The 22,380-nt window shown below is 33.2% G+C and overlaps 1 protein-coding gene across 4 annotated transcripts in view; it reads left to right on the plus strand.

Moving 5' to 3' along the window:
• Positions 1-22,380, plus strand: part of SYCP2 (synaptonemal complex protein 2) — a 74,677-nt gene that overhangs the window by 47,710 nt on the left and 4,587 nt on the right. For all 4 annotated transcript variants that reach the window (XM_068524560.1, XM_068524559.1, XM_068524561.1 and 1 more), the window contains 17 exons: positions 1,381-1,450; positions 1,818-1,875; positions 2,412-2,545; positions 2,695-3,134; positions 6,332-6,459; positions 7,241-7,277; positions 9,498-9,568; positions 9,669-9,726; positions 10,212-10,267; positions 10,678-10,735; positions 11,600-11,768; positions 13,735-13,772; positions 14,247-14,417; positions 15,636-15,834; positions 17,085-17,284; positions 21,473-21,563; positions 21,830-21,985. In XM_068524560.1, coding sequence (XP_068380661.1) covers positions 1,381-1,450; positions 1,818-1,875; positions 2,412-2,545; positions 2,695-3,134; positions 6,332-6,459; positions 7,241-7,277; positions 9,498-9,568; positions 9,669-9,726; positions 10,212-10,267; positions 10,678-10,735; positions 11,600-11,768; positions 13,735-13,772; positions 14,247-14,417; positions 15,636-15,834; positions 17,085-17,284; positions 21,473-21,563; positions 21,830-21,985 — 2,134 coding nt within the window. The remainder of the gene's footprint in view (positions 1-1,380; positions 1,451-1,817; positions 1,876-2,411; positions 2,546-2,694; positions 3,135-6,331; positions 6,460-7,240; positions 7,278-9,497; positions 9,569-9,668; positions 9,727-10,211; positions 10,268-10,677; positions 10,736-11,599; positions 11,769-13,734; positions 13,773-14,246; positions 14,418-15,635; positions 15,835-17,084; positions 17,285-21,472; positions 21,564-21,829; positions 21,986-22,380) is intronic.

A 22,380-nucleotide genomic window follows, 5' to 3' on the forward strand; every position in this document is an offset into this window, starting at 1 on the left:
ATGTACATACAGGATGCAGTAGAAACCTAGTAGAGGGGCAGGTGCCTAATCCCACAGCTGGAGGGGAAGCTGAAGATCAGGAGATGCTCTTTTAGGAGATGGAGAGGAGTTAATTTTTGAAGGGTCAGTAAAGGTTATTAGTCACATGGACATCGAGGAGGGCATTCTTTCCAGGAAGTTGAAGGGGGGACAGAGCAGGGAATGGATGAGAGAAAGTTGTGTCTTGGAGAAATAGGTAATCAGAGATACAGATAAGTTTGTAGATGAGGAGGAACACCTGAAAGCTTTTGTTTTCTCTGAAGTGTGAGCATGGTGAGCTTCTCTTGGGGACAGAGCCTTGAAGTAGAGGGCTCAGAGACACACAGAGGTTTGGAAAAACTACTGAGAGAGAATGGAGAGGGGGAAGAATAAGTACAAGCGTTAGGCAGTGTTGAGGGCCCAGTTCGAATTTAAGACTGTGAAGCTTATCATGGCATTAGTTTAGAAGTAAGTATAATTTTCTCAAATCTTAGCAGCCTTGGTGTTACAGTAAAAAAAAGAAAGATGGTGGGTGTAAAAAAATTTTTAATGGTTATGTGGCCAAAAGATAAAGGGTGCAAGAGTTGAAGATACTGGGAAAAAATAGTCAAAGTAATGGTTCAAATTGTCTACCTAAGTGTTTCTTAATAGGGGCAGTATTGTTTAGCTGTGCAGTGTGGTTCTGAATGTTGTAGGATGAGAAGTGTCCTAGGCCTGGGCTTACTTATTGTCAGGAGAGCCCTTCTGTCATTGTGACAACAAAAAACACACCTGTACATTTTCATACTGCTCCTCTCCCAGTAGGGAAGACAGCCAGGATGAGGCAAAATATCTTAGTTAGGGGGTATATTTTTCTGATAGTGATGGCAAATTTTTATTTGGTCTGGGCAGGTGTGTACCTGTGGCTGTGGAAAGAGGGAAGCTTGCTGCAGTCAAGAAGTTACTTGTGCAGTGGCCAGAACGTTACAAAATAAGTTAATACTTCATAATTTCCGGTTCATATGTATGTTAGTGAAAAGACAGAATAGATGCAGGCTATGAGATCAATAGCAAGAGAAGATACGCCATGGAGGTGCTAGAAATTCTCAGAGAGGAAAATTGAATCATTTTTCTAGCTGTGGCTGAGATCAGAAAATTTGTAGGATCTTCTGCCTCCTTATCTGCAATGAAAGTTACTTTCTTGTGTTTTAGGATAGGCAGTATTCTAGAATGGGCATAATCGTTATGAAATAAATAGAAATACTATCCAACATTTAATAGTAAGGCAAAAAAGTTTTAAACTTTAATACTCTGGCTTTGAAAAGTTGTTTTCATATAATGCCTTAATTCAAATTTATATTAAAATTTCTCTCCTGTTTATAGCATATCGAAACTGCTAAAGTTATAGAAAAGACAGAAAATAAGGACATTGAATTCCCAAACCAAAATTTTAGTAAGTAATCCTTGGTTTAATTTTAGTCATTCTTTATATATATATATATATATATATATATATATATATATATACACACACATACACACATACATATATATATATACTCACTTCTCTCTATACTTCCCTTTCATTTATTTGAAAAAAAGATTTATAATGAATACATTCAGCTTTATGCAAAGAACTTAGAGGTTACAAGGAAATATAATACAGCCTTTGTTCCCAAGAAGTTTGGGTCTGGGAGGGGAAAGATGAGATCAATCAATCTTTCCATCCCAATATGTGAACTTTGATCAAATTCTAGCTTTCATTTTACCCTGCCAACTGCACGAAAAAATGAAAATACCATAATTTTTGTTCTATTTAGGTGAACTCCAGGAAATTGTTCCTGATTCACAGGCAGTGGGAAAAATAGATAAACCTGTGTAAGTATGAGAAAACCTATCAAATCATTTAGCCTATAGTAATGTTACTTTTAGATGAGTGTAACAAATTTAAAGGACAAGGCCTTTATAGTCTTAGAATGTAGTATTGGTTATAGAATTTATCATCTTTCAAGTATTATTATGATCGCACAATGGGGAATAGCCTATATGTTTCTTCAACCAACATAACTCTTTTCAAATTGAGAGACTTAAAATGAATGAGATTTTTAAAACAATAAAGTACGAATGTGAAGAAAATTAACCAAGTTTAGATATACATGAAGACGTGTAAGATATGTGAGATGTATTTAGGTAGATATCAAAATAGTAGCAATAATGGAACTTTCACAATAATATTCTTTAATCTTGATCAATTATATAGTAAATTTTAACTTTCATCAGGACTTATGAGAATAATTTTCATACTTGACTGTTAAATTTCTGTCAATAAACATTGACTAAATAAAAAGAACCAAGGCCTTATATCAGAGTCATAGGCTAATGTTTTGTGATAAGCAAATGAATTTATTTTGCAGGTCACCTGGTGTTTTAGACAACATCTGTGGAAATAAAATGCACTCCAAATGGGCGTGTTGGACACCTGTAACAAATATTAATCTGTGTAATAACCAAAGAGCAAGTACTTCATCAGGAGGCACATTTAATCAAGGTGAAACACAGTTTTCTCTGTATATAAAATAGTTGTTCAAGGAAATACTCATTTCTTGAAATGTCTTAACAAATATTTTGGTTTTAACAAATTTTGTATATGATCAGTTTATAAATTTAATAAGGATTAATTTCTCATTTTCCCACTAGATATTGTTATCAACAAAAAACTTACTAAACAAAAATCATCCTCTTCAATATCTGATGATAATTCTCAGGAAATGGGAAAGGTGCAGTATGGGAAAGAAAGAATGCAGCATAACAAAATACATAAAGCAGAAGTAGAAGTTTGCAAAAGAAACAAACAACAACAACTGAATCATTCTAAACATTTGGAGGAGAAAAATATTGAAAATACAAAGCAGAGTGATTGGCATATTGAATCTGAAACTACTTTTAAATCAGTTCTCTTAAATAAGACAGTTGAAGAATCTGTGACCTGTAGGAAGAAATACACACTGTCAAAAGATGTGAATACTGCTATCTGTGATAAAAGCCCTTCTCCTAGAAAAAATGCAAAAAGTCATAGAAAATCAGGGAAAAGATTGACATCTGAATTTAATTCCTGGGATTTGAAACAAAAAAAAATGGTGAGCTTTCAGTGTGTTTTATTTCTGCACACCCATAATATGCCTACTTAATAACATAAAGTGAAAGAAGCTTGATTAATTGCTACAAATTTAGTGTTTGTAATACCCTGTCCTTTTTTTAATTGAAGTATCGTTGATTTACAATATTACGTTAGTTACAGGTGTATAATATAGTGATTCAATATTTTTATAGATTATACTCCACTTAAAGTTATTACAAAATAATGGCTGTATTTCTCTATGCTGTGCGATTTACCCTTGTTGCTTATCTATTTTATATTTAGTAGTTTGCATCTCTTAATCCCATACCCCTATCTTGCCCCTCTCCTCTTCCCTCTCCCCTCTCCCCTCTCCCCACTGGTAACCACTAGTAATACCATGTTCTTTAATTCAAGCTTAGACTCTCAGAGTGCATGCCTCCTGAACCCCTTTCTGACCTCTCCCCCGTCCCAGCCCTGATAGAACCCATGTGCCTGCTGGCACATAGCTGGCATGTAAATAGGTATAGCATGAATGAACCCTGCAGTTCCTTGTCTCCTCTTGTTGGGTCTCTCCCACTCTGTCCCTCAGATTCTTCGGAACATGCATATAGAACTGTCTGTGCCTCTCTTATGGTGCTTACCTTTCTTTTTTAATAAATGGTTATTTTGTGTGTTCTTTCCCCCTGTTTTAACCTATTAGAGTGTAAAGACTATGTTTTATTCAACGTTTGTTTTCCTGCATGGCCTAGCACAGCTTTGCGCATAGTAGCATCTGAAACATTTCTTGGATTATTGCCTTAAAGTTTGACGAGGTTTTTCAAGAAAGTATGGGAGTGGGGTGGAGGAGATTTATCTTCCGTTGTAAATGTTGCTTGTCCTCATTGGAGACTCCACTTCTTCAAATTAATCATCTGTAGAAAATCTCCAGGAGAGTTTTAGCTAGTTTGCACCATACTTTGAGACTGAAAGTTTACTTTTTGTAGCAGTTAAAGTTATAAACCTTTTCTTTGGTCATTGCTACCAAGATGCAGATTAAGAAAATTTTCTAATCAGAATACATTTCCACTGCCAGTAATGCAATCGCTTTTTCACTATGCCTTAAAAGATCCAGGTTGTACAGGCCTTCATTTATCTTCCAGAGTATTACTAATACCTGGGTGGCCAAATTTCTAGAGTCAGTGTAAAATGTTCATATATTGGAGCATCTTAGTGTGCAAGTGAAATATTTAGTAGCTAATTTTGCAGTTGTTGTATATAATTAGTTATTATTTCATTTGTCTTGACCAGGCTACTCTTTATTTTGTTTTTAACCTGCAATTCCCTTTTTCTGCCTCATTTGGCTACTTTCTTTTTTAACCAAATCCTTTTGGGTCACTTTCTTCTTGATTCTCAGTATGCTATTCTCTCTTCTTTCTGAAGAAAGGCCCTTGTATCCTTCAATTGTGCTATAATTGTTCTTTAGCTCCAAGGATATTTTTGTTGATTTTTTGAGGTTTTCTACATAGACAGTGATGTCATCTGTAAACAAAGACAGTTTTATTTCTTCCTTCCCAATATGTACGTAGTGTATTCCCTTTTGTTGTCTTCCGGCATTAGTAAGACTTCTAGAATGATGTTGAATAGGACTGGTGAGAGCAGACATCCTTTCCTTGTTTCTGATATTAGTGGGAGAGTATCTAGTTTCTCTCCATTAATTTATAATGTTAGCTGTAGTTTTTTTTTTTAGATGTTCTTTATCAAGGTGAGGATATTCTCCATTCCTAGTTTTCTGAGAATTGTTATTGTGAATGGGTATTGGATTTCGTCAAATGCTTTTGTGCATCTACTGATATGATCATATGACTTTTCTTCCTTAGCCTGGATTATATTAGTTGATTTTCAGATGTTGAATCAACATTGCATACCTGGAATTAATTCCACTTGGTTGTGGGTACATAATTCTTTTTATACATTATTGTATTCAATTTGCTAAATTTTTTGTTGAGGATTTTTGCATCTATGTTTATAAGAAATATTAGTCTACAGCTTTCCTTTCTTGTAATTCCTTTGATTTTGGTATTAGGATATATTGGTTTCATACAGTGAGTTAGGAGGTACTCCCTCTGCTTCTGTCTTCTGAAAGATTGTGAAAAGTTGTATAATTCTTCCTTAAATGTTTGATAAAACTCAACAGTGAACCCATCTGGGCCTGTTGCTTTCTGTTTTGGCAGGTATTAATTATTGTTTCAATTTCTTTAATAGATTAGGCCTATTCAGATGATTTATTTCTGCCTGTGTGAGTTTTAGTAGAATTTATCTTTCAGGGAATTGGTCCATTTACTCTAGGTTATCAAATTCATGAGCATAGAGTTGTTCATAATATTTTTTTTATTATCTTTGTGATTTATCCATGTGATCCATAGTGATAGCCTCTCATTTCTGATACTAGTAATTTCTGTATTTTTTCTTAATGAACTTGGCTAGAGGCTTGTCAATTTTATTGATCTTTTCAAAGAACCAACTTCTGGTTTCCTTCAGTTTTTTATGATTTTTTCCCCCATGGATAGAAACTTTTTTTTTTTTTTTTTTTTTTTTAAAAGCATTTTTTTTTAAATAATTCTTGTTTGAGCTAGTTACAATATCTACCTTGTTTCTTCATTGATTACTACATTCAATACAATCATTTTTTTTTAAACTTCGGATTTATTTATTTATTTATTTATTTATGGCTGTGTTGGGTCTTCGTTTCTGTGCGAGGGCTTTCTCTAGTTGTGGCAAGTGGGGGCCACTCTTCATCGCGGTGCGCGGGCCTCTCACTGTCACGGCCTCTCTTGTTGCGGAGCACAGGCTCCAGACGCGCAGGCTCAGTAATTGTGGCCCACGGGCCCAGCCGCTCCGCGGCATGTGGGATCTTCCCAGACCAGGGCTCGAACCCGTGTCCCCTGCATTGGCAGGCAGACTCTCAACCACCGCGCCACCAGGGAAGCCCCAGAAACTTTTTTTAATCGCTGCAAAGCACTCTGCACATTTCTATATGTTAAAAGACTTATTCTAAGTTGTTGTAATGCCTAACAAGGCCTAAACTTATTTCTTTTTAAAAAAAATAATTTCTGACCCCTTTTATTTCTCTTTGTAGTTATTTATAGAACCAGATTTTTTCTTAAATGTTCTTTTCAGCCTTTTTTTCCTTTGAAGGTTAACTGGTAGAGTTTTTAAGTAGCTAACAAATTGTTTCAGAGAGAAGAGTCAAAAGGGAAAGGATATAGTGATGCAGCAGAATCTTTGATAAGCCAAATTAATAAGAGATACAAACCAAAGGATGGCATAAAGTCTACAAGAAAATTAAAGGAGTCTTTGATTGACAGGTATGTCCTTAAATTTAGAAATGAATATTTTTCTGAGAGATACAACTAAATTATTTTACCTAGTTTTAAACATATGTCCAAATAATGTAACTTTCCATTAGAAAACACAGGTACTTATTTACTTTTATAAATAGAATCTGTTTAAATTATATAGAAAGGGAACTACAATTGAAATTAGTCATTCTAGTATCTGATTACATTTTATAAAGTATCAAGAGTACCATATTGATACAGCATACCATTTCAGAAATAAATCTTTAGGATATAGACATTTTAGAAATGTTATTTATTGAGCCTAGTGATGAGTAAGACTAAATATATTTACATATATTGCTTAATAAAATATGAAATTTAAATGAGCTGAAATGAGTTATTTTGTATTGTATATATGTATTCCTTGTTTGCAATCTTTCTGAAGGTTTTTTTTTTATTATAAAATGTTTCTTTATAGGCTTCCAGGTAGTTAATTCATGTTTAAGTTAATTCTGACTTTATATGGCATGAAAAAAATTACTCTCATGGCAGAACCATTCATTTAAATCGTCTGGCACCTCCTGCTGCATGAGTGATTCAACTTAGACTTAAGTTTTATTGTTGCTGTTTACTGTGTGTGGAGTTGCAAAAATATCAGACTAGGACTGTCACATATCAGTTATTTGTAGCATATTGAATGTAGACTTAGTGATCCAAATATGTTTTACCTTATATAATATGGATTTTATGAAAAACATTCTACTGACATTTAATTGCCTTTTTAATTTTGACAAAACCTTTTTTATAGTGGTTTTTCAAACAAATCTGATCTACAGCTCAGTAAGGTAAGTTTCATGTATTTAACTACACCAAATGTATAGTCAAACTCTATGATATTTGACTTTACAGTAAAATAGAATAGTAGTAGGATGGAAGTAGATTTAATGTTTTCAGCATATTGAAAAATGGATTAAACAACTGACCAGATTAGTGGCAAGTACTCAGAAAAGCCCGCTAAACTTCTGTTCTACTTTTCAAAGAAAATGCTTCTTTTACATACATGTGTGATATTTTTACTTTTTGGTGCATGATTCAGTACCATTTTTTCCCTAACTTATCACATCTCTCTTGACAATAAGATCATTCTGAAGTCCATATTTTTGATAAAAACATTTATTATTCATCCAGGTTTAAAATATCAATTATCTTTTTTTTTTTCTTTTTTTTTTTCAATTATCTTTGATTTATTCCTCACAATTATCTCCAGTTAATTTCAAGTTTTGAGCTTTACCTTCTGTAAGTTCCTCTTGAGTCTTCCCTCTCCTGCCTGTGCCAACTCCTATTTTTTTTGTTTGAGCTCTAATTTCTAATCCCTGGGTTATTATAATATCCTTTATGTAATTCTTTTTGTCTCTAGTATTTTCTCTGTGCCAATCCATTCATTACATTCAATACTAGCTTTATTACTTTCCAAAGCACGCAGCTTCAATCATGTCATTCTCTTATTGAGAATCCTTCTTTGGTCTCTGTTGCTTTTTTTTTTTTTTATTTTTTTTTTAACATCTTTATTGGAGTATAATTGCTTTACAGTGGTGTGTTAGTTTCTGCTTTATAACAGAGTGAATCAGCTGTACGTATACATATATCCCCATATCTCCTCCCCTCCTTATTGAATTAAGTGGAGACTTAAGCTGGCTCCCTAGACCTCTTAAAAGTCTGTCTTATTTCCTAAAGTTAGTTCCCTAGACATGTCTTATTTAGCTGAAACATAATAAATTGAGATTCCCTGAAGTGTCTTTCCTAAGTGTTTATTCTTTTTCTTCCCCCTTTGGAAAGAAGTTCGAAGCGAGTCGCCAGGTTCTTTCACCCTCTTTTCTCCTTGTCAGAACTTTATTCCTCCTTGCAAGCCTTGCTTCAGAGTCTGCCTTCTTTATGAAAACTTTCTAAGGTGCCCGAACTCAAAATCCAAATGGGCAAGAATTCTGAATCTGTGCGATAATGTCTTTGTACCTTTTTATTAACTATTGCAGTTCTTTTTTTCTCTCTTCTGTCTTCTACTAGAATGCAACTGTTTAGAATCATCTTTGTATCCTATATAAGTAAGACCTTTGCTCACATTTGTATCTTCTTTAATATCTGCTCATTTTTGGATCTTCGGTAATACTTAGCAAACACTGGCATGCAAAAGATGAATTGAGCAAATGTATCTAAACAATGGTAAAAATCATTTTGGAAAGGACAAGTCAGATCAGTGATTAGAGGAGTAAAATACTGAAGGATAAACTTTTTGGAATAATGTAAACTATTTTATTATAAAACAGCCAAAAGAAATAATAAAATTGAAGATGAATCACAACTAAAATGAATATTTTAGTTTTAATATTTCCAACTTCCAGATATTAAATTAGACTTCTAATTATTTCTGATCAGTAATCAATCATTCAGTGATATTTGTGTACTTAATTATAGTTAAATTACTTTAATAACATAATTACACACTTAAGTATGTTAAAATTTTATTTAACTTCTTTTCTGCCTACTTTTTGATCAGATTGAATATACTTTGAGCAGTGGGCTATAGGAATAAATGTACACACATCTTTCCCTAATAATACTAGTTGATTGATACAATTTTGGCTCTTTCACATGAGATTTTACATAAACCGTAGCCTCTCCTGAAATTTTTCTATTTAACAGTTTAAAGCAAATGAGATTCTGGGGGAAAAAAGTAGAAGCATGATTGTTTTGTGATCCTAGAATCACTTAAATTCAGCTTGTAGAATACCAGTGAGGTCATTTACCTATGTCCAGTAATGTCAATAAATATTAAAGATATAAGGATCGTTTGTATTTGATTTGTAATACTTTCTATTATGTTCTCAGTTAACACTTAAGTCTTCAATATTTTTTAAAGTGTGGATGTTTATAAAGAAACTCACAAATGTAAAATTTATATTAGTAGAAACACAACTAGATAATATATGAAAATTTAGTTGCATCTGTTATTTGTTTGACAAGTAATATACCAGTTTGAATGGTTTTATGTAAATTTCTTCTGTATTTAGGAAAAGGTTCAGAAAAAAAGTTATAGACAGTTGAAGACTACTTTTGTTAATGTTACTTCTGAATGCCCATTGTAAGTAAGTTTTCATAAATCTTAAAAGTTTTCTTCATATTTGAAGACAATAAATTTATTTGTTGTATAATGAAGTTAATATTTCTCTTCATTTTTACAGGAATGATGTTTACAATTTTAATTTGAATGGAGCTGATGAGCCTATTATAAAACTTGGAGTAAGCTAGAAATCAGAAGTTTGTATTTTGTACAAAATACTAAATTTTGTATTTAGTTATTCAGTATTTATTTTGTATTCACCATGCAGTTATTAGAGCATGTTTTCTAATTTCCATCCTCTTATAGATATGCTTTAAAATATTTTAACGTATATTATTAAATTCTTCAAAATTTATTTGGTACCAACCTAGGTATTTTTGGTTTTCTTTCAAATCTTTTGGACTGAAGTAGAGAAAAATGAGTAACTGGGGCAACAAGAAAGTCACTTTCTTTACTGATGCAACAGATTTAATCTTATTTTGTTTTTAATATAGTTTATATTATTAGCTTTCTTCTTAAATATAAAAACATTTTAGTAAGATTAATTTTATTGTCACATCTTACATGAAGTTATAGAAACAAGATTTTTATGTTAATTTCTTTTAATTGTTGTTTTACCTTCTTTTAACACTAAGAAATTTTTTAATGCTTATTCATAATATAGATCCAAGAATTTCAAGCTACAGCTAGAGAAACCTGCGTGGATAGTTCAATAACATTGTAGGTATTTTTATTATAATTAGATGGATCAGTTTAAAATACAGTTTTCTCAGTTGTTCTTTTTCTTAAATTATTTCCTCCCAGTTTGACATTTTAACATATCAAAAGAGAGAATAAAAATGCTGTCATAACTACTCCTATTATTCTATCATTTTAGCATTTACTTCTAAAATTAATTTGCAGCTTCTGTACACTTAACATTAGTTGGAAGCTGAAAGGACTTAGTCTTTTCATCTAACCTTGTTACCTTATAATTAACTGAGGTCAGAGAGAATAAGTGACTTGGCCACATTTATATAGGGACTTAGTAAAAGAGTTAAGGCAGAAAACCCAGGTCTAACTGTCCAGTTGCATGCTACCTTAAGAAAACAAGTAATTAAGATTTAAATTAATGCATATTTTTGTTTAAGGTTAGGTTTAAGGAATCATCATGAACTTGAACCTTCTCTCAAAACAAAAGATAAAAGAGTAAGTTATAATATCCTAATGTGTCTATTAAAATCAGTATTTCTTTTACTAATTTTTCAATGCCAAAGATTATCCCAGAACTGGAAAACAAAAATATTTGGATCATTTTTTTTTTTTTTTTTTTTTTTTTTTTTAAGGAACTCCTTTATTTACTTGTTTATTTATTTATTTTTGGCTGTGTTGGGTCTTCGTTTCTGTGCGAGGGCTTTCTCTACTTGCGGCAAGTGGGGGCCACTCTTCATCGCGGTGCGTGGGCCTCTCACTATGGCGGCCTCTCTTGTTGTGGAGCACAGGCTCCAGACGCACAGGCTCAGTAGTTGTGGCTCACGGGCCTAGTTGCTCCGCGGCATGTGGGATCTTCCCAGACCAGGGCTCGAACCCGTGTCCCTTGCATTGGCAGGCAGACTCTCAACCACTGCGCCACCAGGGAAGCCCCATTTTTTTTTTTTTTTTACTCTGGAGATTATCCATGTTCCTATTTTGACTTTTCCTATGGTCTCTGAGCTATTTGTAATCATCTAGTAATAGAAAATATGACAACCTTAGTTACTCTCTTCAATGGTATTAGGTTTTGTCTCTGCGGAAGTAAGCTGTTTTGATTTAACTTTTAATTAACAACAACATTGACAGCAAAATATAAATCTCAATCTCTGATCTGGATTTCTGAGTGATTTTATTGGATAGGTCCTTAATGCCAGATAGATGATTTAGTGTGCTAAAAAAAAATGAGAAGTTAGTTTTTCTGAGTTTTTTGGTGGGGTTTTTTATTTTATTTTATTTTTTTGGTTTAACTTCCTTTATATGACATATAATAAGCCAGATTCCTTCATCTATTACAAGGATTGTGTTTTTTTGTTTTTATAGACTGTAACTAATCATAAAAAGAAAAATCTCTTTAGTGATACTGACACAGAATACAAATGTGATGACCGCAAGACCGATACTAGCTGGCTAAGAGAACCCAAATCAAAACCACAGCTAATAGACTACAGCAGAAATAAAAATGTGAAGAAACATAAAAGTGGGAAATCAAGTAAGAAATCACTTTTTAGAGAAATGCTGTAAATGATTTTACCATTTCGACTGTATGAAATACTTTGTTGGTTGATAAATGTGTTTTTGTTATGTAGATAGTGTTTATAATTACATACTCTTTTGAATAGGAAAAAAAAGTATGAAAGTAAATAACACCAAAATGCTACAGCAGTTTTTCTTTTTATTATTTTTGGTAATATGGTTATATTTAAATTTCTTTTTTATTGGAATCTTTAGGGACACAAAATATGGTTTATCATAATCTTTGGTTCATGACACACTCTCATTTCTCTACTCATGGCCTACTATTCAGTTATTTAGCTAATTACTGTGAGTAATGTATTAAGTACTTATGAACCCAGCACCGTAAACAAAATCAAAGCTTGGACAACACCCCACTCCATGCTTTTTAGGAATTCATATAGATGCAATAAAAATTTATTGAAAGGAAAACAATTTTCTTGCAGAAATTTTTTTGCCAAAATCTTTCACAAAATGTTTTCCTAGCATAAGTCTTCTGCTTCTTGAAGTAGCTGGATAAGAGTTTGAGTTATGCATTTTTGGCTAGACATAATGGCCATTTTCATAGCTTAGATAAATTTCAGTGTTTACTAAACCACAGAGATTTTATATATTCCATTTTTAAAAGAAGGTAACATAACTCTGAGCTTTTAAATTTATATTTGTTTTAAGGGAATCAGTTTTTATTTTCTTTCAGGATAAAAATAATTGTTAGTGACCTATGGGAGTTGGGGGAGGGAACGATGGCTTAAAAAGAAGTAAAAATAGAGGAAATAGGAAATGAACTTTGGCATGTGTTTAGAAATGAGGCTGAATCTTGAAAACAGATGAGAGTTCAATCATATACATGAGGAAGAGAAGTAATAGGATTAACATATATATATAAGAGACAGTAGGAAATAGCATAGTGTACTCAGGAAGTGCAGTATCGGGGTAGTTGGAATGTAGATCAGACGTGTGGTAAAATGTTGAAAAATGTGGCTGGGTCTAGTCACAGTGTGTGGACTTTGAAGCAGTGTGTTATAAGCCAAGGAGAAACATGATAAGATTCACATACTCTCAGGGACCTTATAGTCTAGTAGGAAGATGTATAAGTAAAGACATTTATGACATGGGAAGTTATTAAAGGTTAGAATACTGAAGTCAGTAAATACTCTTAAAATAGAACGCTTCTGAGTGAATTGTTTTGTTTTTATGGTTGAATGACAGTGAGCCAATATGTACGAGCTGGTTTATTGCCAGGAAGACCCTGGATAATCCCAATTCATTATTATTTCCTTGGCTGGGATAAGCCCAGTTCTTAGGCTTCAGTGAATATTTAGAAAGTGGAAATTGTCCTGGAAATGCAAAAAAGGGAATAGGGACTGAAGCAACTCTTAATAATATGGGTAAATCTTAGAAACATAATGATGGGTGAAAAATAAAGCAAATCATAGAATATTTCATATAATGTGATACTGTGTTATAAAGTTCATTATATTGTCTAGGGATATATATCTGTGAAGGAAAACTTTAAAAGCAGGTGACTAAGAAACAGATTTCAGGATAGTGATGACCTTTTGGCAGAGGGGATATGGAGGATCGTGTAAGAGGGAGTACACAAAGTAGATTCAGTATTATTCATAATCTGGTTCTTAGTGGAATGGTAGATTCATGGGTGTAACTTTATAATGTATGTTACATATTCTCTTGTATGTTTAAAAGTGTATACTATAAAATAAAGGAGAAGAAGGGAAGTTGGTAATTCATGTTGTACCGAACTATACTGTAAAAGTTTATCAATGTCAGTTTAGTCTTATCTTGAAACTTAAATTTTTGAATGAGTTTAAAGGTATATTCTTATTGTTTTTATGATTTTAACTTACATGCAGAAGTATTCTAACAATTTTTAATGTCAGTTCTTATCTATTTGAAAAATTTAACCTTATTTTCTTGAACTGCAGGACCATCTTTGGAAAGGGGACAGCCAAGATCTAAAATGGTAAAACCAGGAAGTCTGTGTTCAAACATCCCTTTAAAATTATTTTTCTCCTTGTAATGAAAAAATATCATTTGTCCCCTCATAATTTTATCCTTGTTATCAGTTCCTTGTTTTCTATAATTGTTCCAAGCTTTGCACACTTACTTCTACCTTCTGCCTTTTTGAATCATGTTGACTTGTTTTAAGTCTATTTTATTCTGTGGTTGTAGGTATTTTTGATATCTTTTCCTTTCTCTCTCTCTTACTTTAGTTACGTAATATGTATCAGGCCTCACAGAGCTTTAATGATAAGGATAAAAAGGTGATAAAGATATATTTGAAATGGAAAGATAAAATCCAGTCATTTTAAAAGTATTAATCAGGAATCTTTTTATTCCTACAAATATACAGATCTTGTCACAGTGCCAATTTTGTAGCAAATAGCTTGTATCTCAAAATATTGATCTAATATATTCAGGAATTTTTCTCCTAAAGACACCCAACAAAAACATCACCAAAAAGGTAGATGAGACAGTTCCAGATGGGAGAACGAGACTTCCACGACGAGCCGCAGAAACCAAAAAAAATTATAAAGATCTCTCAAATTCAGAATCAGAGAGTGAACAAGAATTTTCACATTCATTTGAAGAGAAAGTGCTAGTAAAGGTAAATAGATACAATTCAGATTAATAGTTTCTAAAAGCCTTTTAAAATACTAAATATAGAATATATTTTTGTAAGAATGTCAGATTTATCTTGTCACTTCTTTTTAAGATTTAACCTTCCATATGAGAAAACTTATATAACAATTCTAAAAATTGATCCTTAGGCAATATAATGTTAAAATTTATAATAAGTTGGCATTATTGTTACAAAACAGATGTTTGACTCTAGTAAAATTATAACTTTAATATCTTTGAATTAGAGAAGTACTTGGTCTTTCCAAAATTATGCTTCAAGAAACTACAGACTGTTGGGAAGCTGTGGATCTTTTTCTTGAATGAAAGCAAAAATACTGGATCTGAGGTTCTTTCCATACCCTGCCCCACCTCTGTTCACCCCTGACTTCTAGAGAGATGAAGGAACTTACCCAAGGTCACACAGCTAGGAAATGGTTAAAAAAAAAAAAAGATTTGAACTCAAAAGAGTCTGGCAGGTCTCTGATCATTACACTGTTCTCATTTTAAATCATTAAACCTCCATCGCCCCCTGTTATCTCTTACCTGGAAGAACTTAAGGACTTCATAACTTACCTCCACATTTTCTTATCGCTTCCTACTTTAATTTACTATGCAAATAGTTAGGTAAATCTTACCAAGCCAACTGTCATCTTACGTTCTTCAAAGGAAAACCCTGAAAATCTCCAAATAGACATTCAAAACATCGAAATACCTTTCCAAGCTTATTTTCTCACCTCCCCAGTATATACACAGAACTGTAACAGTCAGATAGAATAACCTGTGACTGCCAAACAAGACCTGTGCTTCTCGCTACCTTTGCTCATATCAGTCGTCCTCCATACTCTCAGTATGTTCCCTTGCCATCTTCTTTTACAGACTCCTGAGCGTGTTGAGTACCATGAAATCGGGGAACTCCTTCTGGTTTCCCTAAACTGGAAATCATCTTCTTTGAACCGTTATAGCATTTTATTTGTATCTATTAGGATATTTATTATAGTCTATAATATTTTCCTGTGAATTTGTCATATGCTTTCTTGTATATTAGAAGGTCTTTCACTACTCATGCTGAGGCCCCTGTTATGCCTGTATGTAGTGATACAAGGCATTTAATAAATAAGTCAGTGTAATTTAATTAAATTGTTTTATGTGTCCAAGTATAAATTACTTGTATTCGAGTATAATTGAAAGATACCAATACATTTAGGAGGAGAAGATCCATTCCAGACGCAAAAGCATGAAACTGCCACAGAAACAGCAGAATTCCTTCACTGCCGAAACACGAGAGGATGTATCAAAAGAATGGAAAAACTCATCTCTACTGAAAGATACTATAAGAGATAATAGCCTTGATCTATCTCCTGTAACTTTATCTGGGAGTCCATCATCTATAGAAGTAATGAGATGTCAGTATCATTTTTTTCTTTTAGTTGAATGCTCTTTAATTTTCTATTATAACTAATTATATGAAAATACAATTTGAAGACTAATTTTGAGGGATATGTTTAAGATTTTCAGTAATCAAAACTTCATTTTTAAACTAGTTAATGCTAGGAACTTGGTCTTTGCTAAGTAGACTTGGGAACGATATTACTATGACACTGAAGTTTTACATGTTAGGAAGTTAAAGACCAAATGCTTTAATATAGAAAATATTTAATGTATACTTACAAATTATAATGTGAAAGCTTGAATAAACATTTATGTTTTTAGCTCAAAATATATTTAATAAGAGGGAAATAATGATGGGAATTTCTATTTTCTCATTTTTATATTTCATTGACAAAATTCTCCAAGAAATATCATGGTCAATCTTTGGACCTGTAGTGGATTATCTTCATAAACAATTAAAGTTTTGCTTTTATTTAAAAATAATTGGGAAAGAAAAAATTTATTCTTTGGAGCTCTGGTATATGTATGTATTTTTCTAGTATAGAAACTATAAGAATAAGTTTCTACTTTTAATATCTCTTTCATTTCCCTTTATGGATATTTTAAAGCATTTCTAAGTGTCTGTCATTTTAGCTAAAATTCAAGACCATTCAACACCAGTTAATGTACATTTCCTCTAAAGTAGCTACTTTGTTCTTTTCTAGAGTATTTTCATAATGCTTGGGACCACTGTCATCTCAGATAAGCACACATTTAGAAGACAGATGCACATGCCCTGATTTGATCTGAAAACTGTCTGTCTGAGAATTCATTTATACTAAGACTTATTTCAGCCATGAATTTTCTCATCTATATATAAAGGATGTAGACCAGATGATTTCCCAAGCCATTTCTAACCATAAAATTCTGTGACTTTAATATATATCAGTACTGGTGTCAAAATACTCAAGATAATAATTAGGTTGATCATTATAGTGCAGCCGATACTACAACAGATATTGGTGTTTGAAAATGTTTTGAAAGTTCTTATAGTTACAATTGTGTTTTAAATTGAGCCATTAATATTTTTCAGTCTTATAAAAATATTTTACACTTAATTTTATCTTGATTTATTGAACATTTATCCTTTCTAAATACAGCTAAGATTTGAGGATTTGATAAATTACTATATTTTTTAGAATTTAAATTAATAATACTACTTCTAAAGACGTCAGTGATTAACACCTGCCATCTCTTTTTGTTTGTGTTTTGTGAGGCAATATAGGTATAGAGAAAATAACAGAAAGGGATTTTACTCAGGATTATGGCTGTATAACAAAACCAGTATCACCTTGTCCAAAAATTTCATCACCTGAATCCTTAAACAGTGGAGTTGGAAGTCCAATAAAGTCACCCAAGAACAGTGAGAAGAATTTACTATGTACAAGAGAAAGTTGCTCACCAATTCCACGATCATTCTTTTTGGTAAGGAAAAAATGTATATATATTTTTTCCTTTATTAGATATACCTGAAGGGAGTAAATCATTTGCCTCTAATCTTAATCAGATATACAGTGCTTGTCTATTTAAGGTTTTGAGTTTGGTCTGGGGGCGAGAAGGAACCTACCAATAAGTAAAACAGCCTCAGTGAACTAACAGACTGATACATACAGGAGAAAGATGTAGTGGTATGAGAAGTACAGAGTACTGATAAGAATTCTGTGATAGGAACAATCACTTCCAAAGAGGTACTGCTTATTTGTCTACATGTCAGAACTACATTTCCTAGGTTGGAACAGGCTTATTCCTGCAACACAGGCACTTCTTTCTGGTTTCACCATAACTCGAAGTCTGTAACCTTTTAGTTACTAAATCACAAGTTGGCAAAGCAAACTGACAAAGAATATAGTTGAAAACGGTATAACTATAGCATTTGCTTTAGAGATTTGTAAAGGAACTTTTAGTAGTTAAATGGCATGAATATTAACGTAATGGTATATTGAAAAAGTCTTTATTCTGCTGCTCATGTATTGTTATATGTACCATTTCTTATTAATAAAATATGTACATATGCTCAAAAGTCTTTTAAAAAGGTATTAGAGAAAGGAATCAATTATGGGTCAAAGTGAGGGAGTGTAGCTAAAAATATAATGTCTATGAGGAGTAGTTTGTAGTTTGAATTCTGCTTTTTTTTTTTCTTAAGTTGTTTGTACTAATGGTACCAGTTTACAAAACCCACCTCACCTCCTTGGCTTGGGCTCTATAGATGGCTTAATTTGGAGAATTTCGAAGTAGTGATAAAGCTACAGAACTGATTGCCAAACAGAATCTTATATGAAACCTTCAGTGTGCCAAACATAAAAATAAAAATGCAGTTATGCTGTTTAAAGCAGATGGGTCTAAACCGTGGCCTACACACCTCCCTCCCTCTCTGGTAACCCCCCCAAAAGCACCTTTGCAAGACTCTTGATTTCTACAGACCACAATTTAAAACCATTTCCCACTAGACCGTCATCCCATGGTCCTTTCTCAGTATTGCTCTGTCATCCCTCCTTTCCTTGAATCCTTTCTCCCTTTAGTATCCCATCTTGCAAATCTCAACACCTAGGTCATCCCCACCCACCTGCTTTGATGAGATCTGTGCTAGATGGAATTTTAATTGTTACATATTTATTGGCTGGACATTTACAGGAGACATTGTGTTTCCCATTTACTGTTGACTCTTAATCAGGTATTGGAAATTTGCTATATAAATTAGTTGTACCAGCTTACACTCTCCAACAATGCTACGTGGTAGTGCCCATTTTTCTACAGTTTTTTGCCCATCTGATGAGTGTAAAGTGCATCTGACTTTAATTTGCATTTTTCAGATTAACAGCATCAGTGAGTATTTTCATATTTTTTGGCCACTTTGTAAACTGTCTGTTTTTTCTAATTTTTAAATTGCATAGTTTGATTTTTCCTATAAATTTGTAGGAGTTCTTACTATATTCTGGAGATTAATTCTTTATTGGTTGTTATATACAATGCAGACTTTTTTTTTTTTTTAATTTATTTATTTATTTATTTATTTATTTTCGGCTGTGTTGAGTCTTCGTTTCTGTGCGAGGGCTTTCTCTAGTTGCGGCGAGCGGGGGCCACTCTTCATCGCGGTGCGCGGGCCTCTCACTATCGCGGCCTCTCTTGTTGCGGAGCACAGGCTCCAGACGCGCAGGCTCAGTAGTTGTGGCTCACGGGCCTAGTTGCTCCGCGGCATGTGGGATCTTCCCAGACCAGGGCTCGAGCCCGTGTCCCCTGCATTGGCAGGCAGATTCTCAACCACTGTGCCACCAGGGAAGCCCCCCAGACATTCTTTTTCTAGTATGTAGCTGTCTTTTCACTTAGTTAAATCAAAATATGAGCTAATGAAATTTACCAATCTTTTGTTCTTCAAGAAATCCTTCCCTCAGTTATTGTCATAAAAATATTTTCCTTTCTTGTACAGATGTTAGTTTTAACTTTGAGGTTTTCCATCTTCCTAGGCTTCCTCTTTGCATATCGATAGTGAATTAGTGCAACATCATGCATTGGATACCCCTCCTTTCTCCATCATTTGTGATGCCAGTTTGGTCACAGCCTTGGCAACCACATGGGTCAGCTGTTTGGCCAGTAGAATATAGAACAGTGCCTGTCTGTCTTCGAGCTAATACAACATTGCTTCAATTAGTGTAGTTTTATGCTTACAGGGGTTTCACCACCCCCATCCTCACCCTCATCTCATTCTGCTTCTAAATTCTCTTGGCCCTATAGTTGTCCGATAAAACTTAGAATTAGTTTGTCTAAGGGAAGAATTGCCATTTCCCAGTATCGTTACTGAGATTTCTCATCGACATATTTCATTTTTCTCTCTACTTTTTGGTCTTATTTCCAACAAAGTTGTGTCAAATCTTCCACAAAGAAAGTTGTACTTCTGCAGTGTTTAATGGGCCTTTTTCTTTACTGTACGTGAAAAAAAAACTTTAAAACAATTGTTTTCTGGATTTTTAACTTTTTGCTTTTGTGTAGAAACACTACTGATTTTTATATGTCCCCACACCCTTGGCAAATTCTCTCATAATCGCCTGCCTAGAGTCTCTTGTATTTTGAATATAGATAATCATAAACTTTTTTATGGTAATTTTTGCATTTTCTCTTCCAGTCCTTATACTATGACCTGTAGAGCAGTGCTAAATAGATACCATGCTACCATGCATGCTTATCAATAGTTTTTGGTAGATACTTGTTATCAGATTAATGTTCTAATTGTTTAAGTGCCTTTTCAGTTATGAATGGGTGTTGAGTTTTAGCAGTGAATGAGTTACTCCCTCAAAATTTAAGTAGTTTGGTTTAATGTTGTTGTGTTTTTCTTACTTTAGTTTTCTAACTTCCTTTGGGTTTCTGTGTGTCTTGTTCATTCATAGCCCAGTTAAGAATAATACTATTGTGAATAGAAACAATATAAATTCTGTGGTACAGTTGGCCCTCTGTATCCATCGGTTTCACATCTGTGGATTCAACCAACTGTGGATCACTATTTTATATATGGGACGGTAGCATCAGTGGATTTCGATATTTGTAAGGGGTCCTGGAACCGAATCCGCCCCGCAGATACTGAGGGAGGAGTGTACTTATACAGGAAACACAAAAATTGCAACAGCTATTCAGATGTAAGCAGTTATAGGTCAGAAAAAATTTATGGAAATTGAACCTCCAAATATGAAAATCATATTTGAAGCAAAAGAGGGGTATATATGGTAGTGTATCCATCAAGCTTTCCTTAAACTAAGTTGGTTCTTATAAGAATCAGATTACAGGCCTTTAGTAATAGTTATTATAATTTAGTATTTTTCAATGGTTATTATCTGAAAATGTGATGTTTAAAATATGTAGGATGGTTTGATCATAGAAAAAAAGGTGAAATTTTTAAAATGAGATGGTCTTAAATAGGCTATCACTGCTAAACCACTGACATATTTATAATTAGGACTTTCTGGTTTCATGATCATACAGGAATTTGGGTGAGCTTTTTTTCCACTACAGGAGTCCACCAATCCATCAACAAAAATATTTTAATAACCTATAAAATACAGAATGTTAAGATAGAATTTTACAGCTTGGAGTGGGCTGGGTTTTGACCTGGACCTAAGTGGATAGGTTGGTATATACAGACCGACTGGAGAAGCAGCAGTGACCTAAGTACAGAAGGGCCACCGGAAGTGGACATGCATTTTCATAAAACAGGAAAAAGACTAATTTGACTGTAACAAACTTGTGTATTGAAACAGTAAGACATAAGGTTAGAGGACAAAAATATGGCTTAAAAGATGTAGCTTAGACTTCTCTTTTCTATGGCTTCCCATTTCCTGACTCAAATAAAGAAATCAAAATCCTAATAAGGAAGAACTGAAAAGTAGGAGTAGTTTTAAAAAGCCAGCTCAAAACTATTGCTGTAATTTAAGATTGAGGTTAACATAAGAATTCAGGTAAATGCATGGTAGTGTGAGACATAAAAAAGGTATAGAAACAAAACAATCTGAAAAAAAAAGAATTGATAGCATTTGCAATTTACTGTCTTTAGGGTTTGAGAAAGATGGTCAAAGGTGAATCCAAGAGTAATTACAGACTTTTTTTTCCTATTTCTGATACATACTTTAGGAAAGTCATTCAGCATCTCCATTATCCATGTCTAGTGAAGGAAGAGAGAAAATGTGGTGTGGCATGTCCTATGACTCCACTCATGTATCAGGTTTGTAGTCAAAAGACTTGCTTTTTAAAAAACATATGTTAATCACCAAAATACTACTGTGAAATTTCATCTGAGGAAATTATATATTTTAAGTCAATTTAGTTAATGTTAAAATGAAAGTAAGTACAATAGAGAGAATTTAATGCACAGTTACCTAAAACTATACAGATAATGGAAACAAAGGCCTTTTTTATAAAAGCAAGTATATATTAGGTATTTGTAGTTAAGATTGTAGCACTGTTAATTACTTTTTAACTGTTCCTAAGGCCCTACACAACATCTTAGTCGCAAACGAATGTACATAGAAGACAATCTAAGTAATCCTGGTGAAGCAGAATTGGAAGAAGAAGAAGAAGAAAGAGCAAACTTGCTTCCCAAGAAACTGTCTAGAGGAGAAGGTGCAGATCATCACACTTGCAAAGGTAGGTAGAGCAAATGCCTAAGTCAAAATGCATTTATTTTTGAAAATGGTTTCTTAGATCTTGAGTGGTTCTATTCACAAAACAAATTCCTTTGTAAAGATAACTTTGGATAAATCCAAGGATAATGCTTTATCACAAAGTTCACTTTACCTGAGTAATGTTATAGTAAGGGTCTTTTTACTCATAAATCTCCCTCATCATTCTATCACTGATTACCACAGACAAGTCTTACTAGAGTATGAATTTACTGATAGATGAGTGTGTCACTGAATACTTGGGTTAATAATGTAGAAGCAGTTAAGAACTAGTTTTTTAAAAAAAATCAGTCCAAGTATGTTCCATTTTAATGTTACTGTTTCTGCCTTAATTCCCATGCTAGCAGGTTTTTTTAATAA

The sequence above is a fragment of the Eschrichtius robustus genome, chromosome 16 (genome assembly GCF_028021215.1).
Source record: "Eschrichtius robustus isolate mEscRob2 chromosome 16, mEscRob2.pri, whole genome shotgun sequence".
Classification (NCBI taxonomy): domain Eukaryota; kingdom Metazoa; phylum Chordata; class Mammalia; order Artiodactyla; family Eschrichtiidae; genus Eschrichtius; species Eschrichtius robustus.